Source organism: Chiloscyllium punctatum, chromosome 6 (genome assembly GCF_047496795.1).
Source record: "Chiloscyllium punctatum isolate Juve2018m chromosome 6, sChiPun1.3, whole genome shotgun sequence".
Classification (NCBI taxonomy): Eukaryota; Metazoa; Chordata; class Chondrichthyes; order Orectolobiformes; family Hemiscylliidae; genus Chiloscyllium; species Chiloscyllium punctatum.
In genome coordinates this window covers 76,347,184-76,353,183 of record NC_092744.1, presented here as the reverse complement: position 1 = coordinate 76,353,183, position 6,000 = coordinate 76,347,184, and the positions used below count along the sequence as shown (strand labels likewise).

Genomic DNA, 6,000 nt, shown 5'->3' with positions numbered 1-6,000 from the left:
TAAGTACCATAAATAGAAGACAGGAAATTCAGAAGAAATCTCTTCTACCAGGGTTGTTAATCTTTGTTACCAAGTGACAGTTGAGGCAAATGGCATAAAGGGGAAGCTAGATGAATACAATAAAAGTTGATGAGACTCGAGGTAGGAATGGGAGGAGGCTCGGGTGGGGAATAAACTCCAGTTTAAATATGAGAATACCCTGTTTCTGTGCTGTAAATATTCTCCAAAATACCTCAATTCAGTGATCCACATATAATGCTATTTTCAAACAATGATTTATATAGCCATTCAATACAGCATAGATTTGTCACATATTCGCTCCAAATTTCATTGAAAACAATGCTTTTCCAAGGAACACTGAGTAGGTAATAACAGCAGCAAATAGTTACACAAAAGGGGAACAGGAGTTAATCTGTAACTTGCTTGATTTACAATCATAGTCAATTGTGAACACAAGTAACAAAAATATGAGTAGATAAAAGCTCTGTTTGATAGTTTGTCTACACTTTGCAAAACCTGACATAATTAATTAAAATTTATGAATAGCCAACTGTTGTGTATGGACACTATAGAATGCTATATTTAGTCAACTGATTTTGTTATGGATTACTTCTGGCATGACGTAGGTTAATAATGATAGATATTTCATAGTTGGCATAATTAATGTGTACTTCATACCTTTAGACTCCCTGATTTAGGTGTAATATTGACATAGTAGGGTTAAGCTTTCAAGGGCCAAGCAACATGGGAACAAATTACTGGAAAACAGCACTGCAATACAGTGCATCAGCATTAAAACAATAATTGCACAATGTGACAGAGCTTAATTGAAATCTGTGTGCTAGAACAGGGTCAAACCACAGGAATTGTTGACAATAGCCATTTGAATATTTGAACATAGTTGTTGCATAAGAACACAAAATCAGTCGTACATGGGAGCAAGGCAACTAAGAAATAAGATTTCCCATACTCAGAATAGTTGGCAGTCTCAACACTTCTCCGGGAACAGTGATGGCTGGTTTGTTCACTACGCCTAATTGTATGACCTAGCTGGTAACATCCTTGCTTCTACATTCTTAATCACACGACTGAAATTGGTTCCACAGTGCATCACCATTGGAGGTACTATGATTCAGTAGAGTAATAACCTGGACCCTGTAAAAGACCCAAAGGCGCTAATTTAAGAGCACTCAAAGTGTTACGATTAACATTCCTCCCTCAAGGATGCGTGTGACTTTGCTGTAAATGAAGTGACTGCTGTGACTGACTGCTCCTACAAAAACAAAATCCATGAATAAAGTGTTTTGGAACATCCTGAAGACACAATAAAGTGCTTTCTAAATGGCTGTAGGTGTTTTAATCAATTTAGTTACTAACTCAACAATGTTTAATGTTGAGGATGTCATTAAGTCATCAAAATCACAGTGGTCCTCGATTCAACATCAATTCAAATAAAGATAATGGGGAAACATAGGAACAGGAGAAGTTGGTGGAGGGGAGAAGATAGGAAAACACATTCCAAGGTTTGTGAAGCTCAAATTCAGGGGCCAATAATTTGCCCAACTCAATGCTGTATTATTGGATTATGGGTTGCTCTAGCAGTCCTTTCTGTTCTCCCCCATAATCACCCCTTTGAAGAAAACACTTCTGCTGATATACAATGTACACAGAAACTCAGATGTACCTGCTTGAAATACAGGTTAAACCTGAGAGGTGACATGGTTTCCCTTTGCCTATTCAAATCTAGTTCTATATAAAGCAGAGAGGATGGTAAATAAACCAACAACTTTATATAAAGTGCTTGACACTTAAACAATTTGAGTAGTGCATTCAACTCAACTTGAGTTTTCAAGTGTACTGAAACCCAGTCACCCTTTGCACAAAGGGGCACAGGTCTGACAAGTATGCTGTTCACTCACCAGAAACAGATCATAGCAGCAACAGTCTCAGACTTAGAACCATAATGGTGGCAAACTATAAACCCCTGTACCTGACCATTAAATCGAGATTGGCAATTGGTCAAAATATTCTGTGTACCAAAGCATTAATTAAAATTGAAATTTCAATAGTTTGTCGACTTTTAAACCTTCCTAATTGGCTCCAGAGAACTCCTCAATTCAATGGCCTAGTAGTTATAGGGGAACTAGCTTGCAGATCAGCAGTGGGAATTTACCAGGCTGGTAAACTGCATGGATTTTGCTGATTAAATTCCAGTGGTACCACTGTGTGTATTGTGGTCATGTATAGGTTGAGAGCTCTAGACTTGAGCTAATGGGCTTGTGTTTCCCAAAACATTCTACATCAACCAAACCAACACATAAATTACAGATTTCGAAATAGTTCTCTGAGAACTTTAATTTGTGGCAATAATTTCCAAATGCTGAATGCATTTGGCTAAGCTGTAAAAACTTGAGTATTCATCACATATTCTTTCTCCAGATAAGGGAATGGATGTATATTTGGGGACTAATTTGACAACTTCATATTATGCCATTTAACCCAACCAGGGACAGATTGCAAGTGAATGAAACAAAAACAGAAACTGATGACAGTCAGCAGGTCTGCCAGCATCTGTGGAGAGAAAACAGAGTTAACGTTTCGATTCCATTGACTCTTCATCAGAAGTATTTTGATGAACAGTTACCAGACTCGAAACATTAACTCTGTTTTCTCCCCACAGATGCTGCCAGACCTGCTGAGTTTCTTCAGCAATTTCTGTTTTTGTTTCCGAACCTGCAGCAGCCACAGTTCTTTGTTTTATGTTATGGCAAAAGTAAAGGATGGTCTCAAATTCAAATGTGCTTCGAGCAGCTGACAGATTTTTAACAGTTGGTCTCAAGTCAGTTTCTTTTTGGAGGATTGGGCCAGCTAGTGCAACGGGGAAGAGAAATGTCGGGTCAAAACCTTTTCTTCAAAATGCTCCTGTTTATTTCTCAATGTACAGTCCTGTAAATAGTCTAAATACACTCCTTCAGAAGTTAAAAATTTGCTGCAGCTTGTTGCTTTGCCTGAATTCAGGGTCCTGCTGTAAACTCCTACTTCTGCTGGGGCCCAGTGTTTAGTTATTGTCTCTCTCCTGTGCTTGTCCCAAAGCATAGAGGATATCACTTTTCTTTCTAAATTGCAGCTTTTTGACTAGGACGGGCCACGCCCTCCACTTCCGGGACCCTTAGTCCTCATGTCATGCCACACCTTCACCAGAGGCTCTCTGTTCTTCCAAATCAGTTCATGTCCATAAAAGATATACCAACTGAAAAATGACAAAGAACAGCGTGTTATTTTAATGAAGCAGATACCACAAACAATAACATCACTTCAAACAATTTACTCAAGGTACCAATTCCTGGGAATACACAGCAGGTGCGCAGGTGGAAAAGAACTGTGTACAAACAAATTTCAGTTAAATTGTATTACGTTTTTGTTATTTGCACAAGGAAATCTATAATGATTTGAAAGCAAATCAGGTATAATAGGAGTCATTACAGCTATGAGAAATAGTAACTCTGGGAGTAGCTGGCTTGGTCAGTCAAGCAAACAAATGAGTTCTAATCATTGATAAGCTGGAGAATAAATGGGGACCTTGAAAAGCTATGTGGCAGATTTCACTCCACACTAACATATTATTCCTCTTTAATTTCAAAAAGTCCAATGTAATTGTAATAATGCATCAGAGGCAGAATACAGTGGATATAGTATTCTTTTGAGATGGGAAAGCAGGGGGACTGAACTGTGTACTTCAAGTTATGCCATGATGTTTCATTGCAATCTTCCAGCCAACTCCAGCTTAGACATGAGATGAATGATCTTGAGAGTCACAACTTAGTTCCTTCTTCCCTTAAACCCAAAACTATCCTTAATTTAGCATTAAACCAACAAGGGCACTCAGAAATTTCAGAATGGTTAGTATGGGAAAGGGCATTATACAATATTAATGCAGTGTAGAGAGCTTTACTGATACTGGACAATATGGTGCAGTGATTGGACACTTGAAATGAAATATTTCTAACCCATTTGTATTTGCATCTAATCTATACTCGAGCTGACATGGGAACACCTGATGGTGCAAGTATCATTCAAATGAACCATTTCTGGAATTACTTGAAGGTTAGCATAAATCCGTTAAAATGTGGATGGGGCCCTCAAAACTGAACAGCGATTTCCAGAAGATTAAATCAGTACTATACACCGTGACAGGTGTTATTCTTATCTCCAAAGTGAACAACTTCACATGTTGATGTTCATATTATTCACTTTTTTACTTAGTTAATCTACGTCACATTGCTCTTATCGTCTTAACAATTCATTATCAATTCTAGCTTAGTACAACCTACAAACTTGACTGTGGTCCCCTTTATTACCAATCCCATTTCAATTATGCCAACATTTGCAACATTCAATTTTACCCAATCTTCATCCAGCGTCCTAACCCCTGACCAATGTGCCATTCTTGCAAACAGGTCACCTCCAATATTGATTTACAATGCTAGTTAATGTCTTTTGAAAATCCATAGATAGGGCATCTATTAATTCCACTATTAAAGTGTTCTACTGAGTTAGGTGAATATGACCCACCTTTTCTAAACCTATCCTGTTGTCTTAAGCACTCTCTTAATCAGCTTACATTTTTCAAGTGTTCACTTATTCCAAACATGACAGCTATTTCCCATCATTGTTATAGTTAATTGATTTGTCATTTCCTCCATATTTTCAACAGATGTCACATTTTATAACTTTCAGTTCCCTGAAGCTATCACTAATCTAGTAAGCACCAGAGGATTATAATTAACATTTCCAATTTTCCTTCCTATTTTTTGGAAAAATAAATCTGCACTTGGATCCAGTTTGGTTTTAATCTTATTATTTCATTCTGTCCAGTTGTCCTCTAGGTTTTGGCTCTGGGCTAACTCTTGTGCTCTGTTTTTCTGGGATCATGAACTCTTTCTCATACATGAGAATTGAGTAGTTTGTCTACACCCTCATCTTGTACTATTGACGAGTGTAATTTTTTTTAACATACCTGCTTCCATACTTCTTTCTCTTCCTTGAGGTACTTAATCATATCACTAATAAGTTTTTCTCTTGAGCTACTTAACAATACCACTAACAAGTCCCCTGTAAGAATATTCCTGCTTTGCTTAGTATTTTGTTAGACCCTTTCTTCATTCTGTTACTTTTCCAGTTCTCACTCTTACCCAACATTTTCACCCAAACTTGTGAGGTACTGATTAGCCACTTATAGATGACAGTTGCCTCACCTCCTAACTATCTTGACTGATCTTTAATCATCCACCAAAAGATTACACTGTTGGCTGGCAGAGTAATCCACAAATAACTTCTTCCATACATTGTCTTTTGAACCCAAGATCTCCACATCATCTGAAGAATCCTTTCACTACAATATCAGGACACTGAACTCTTAGCACTGTTTAAAAGAAAATAATTGCTACGGCTGAAGTGATCCCAGACTCACATTCCAAAGATTGCACCACCCAAGTGAGCTGCGTGGTCGAAAAACCTCCATCCCAGAATCAGGCCAGTTGTATCCATGGCTATAATCGCTTTCAGAGCCTGCAACAGACAAAACCAAATGTAAACCCTACTGCAAGTACCCATCCTAGCTGTCCATGGTTATATTTAGGAAACAACAAAATAGATCCTGACATTCTTAAACAGTAAGAACCAGGTCAATAGGTCTCAACATGTCTAAGCATTAACAGAAGAGGCATCTACCATTTTAGTGCATGCTAGATTTAGGGTGGGACATTGAGGCGTCACTGGCGGAGCTTAAGGACTACATAAAAATAAGGAAGTATATAATCATGTGTGCGTGAACACTTTTGAGGTACCATGCTGCTCGGTACAGGAAATCTTAGCTGTTCTATTTTGCATGTCTCATGATGGCTCCACAAGACTCATTATACATGTCCATTCTTTTCACAGGAAGATGATGTTGAAATATAGACACAAAGCATAGATTTAAGTAAGTATGGTACTGTGCAG

At 37.9% G+C, this 6,000-nt stretch overlaps 1 protein-coding gene across 2 annotated transcripts in view; it reads right to left on the bottom strand.

Moving 5' to 3' along the window:
• Nucleotides 1-256: 256 nt before the first annotated feature.
• parlb (presenilin associated, rhomboid-like b) overlaps nt 257-6,000 on the bottom strand; it is a 45,850-nt gene continuing 40,106 nt past the window's right edge. For both annotated transcript variants that reach the window (XM_072572978.1, XM_072572979.1), the window contains exons 9-10: nt 5,471-5,568; nt 257-3,250 (exon numbers count right to left, since the gene is read on the bottom strand). In XM_072572978.1, coding sequence (XP_072429079.1) covers nt 3,136-3,250; nt 5,471-5,568 — 213 coding nt within the window. In that variant the 3' untranslated portion in view covers nt 257-3,135. The remainder of the gene's footprint in view (nt 3,251-5,470; nt 5,569-6,000) is intronic.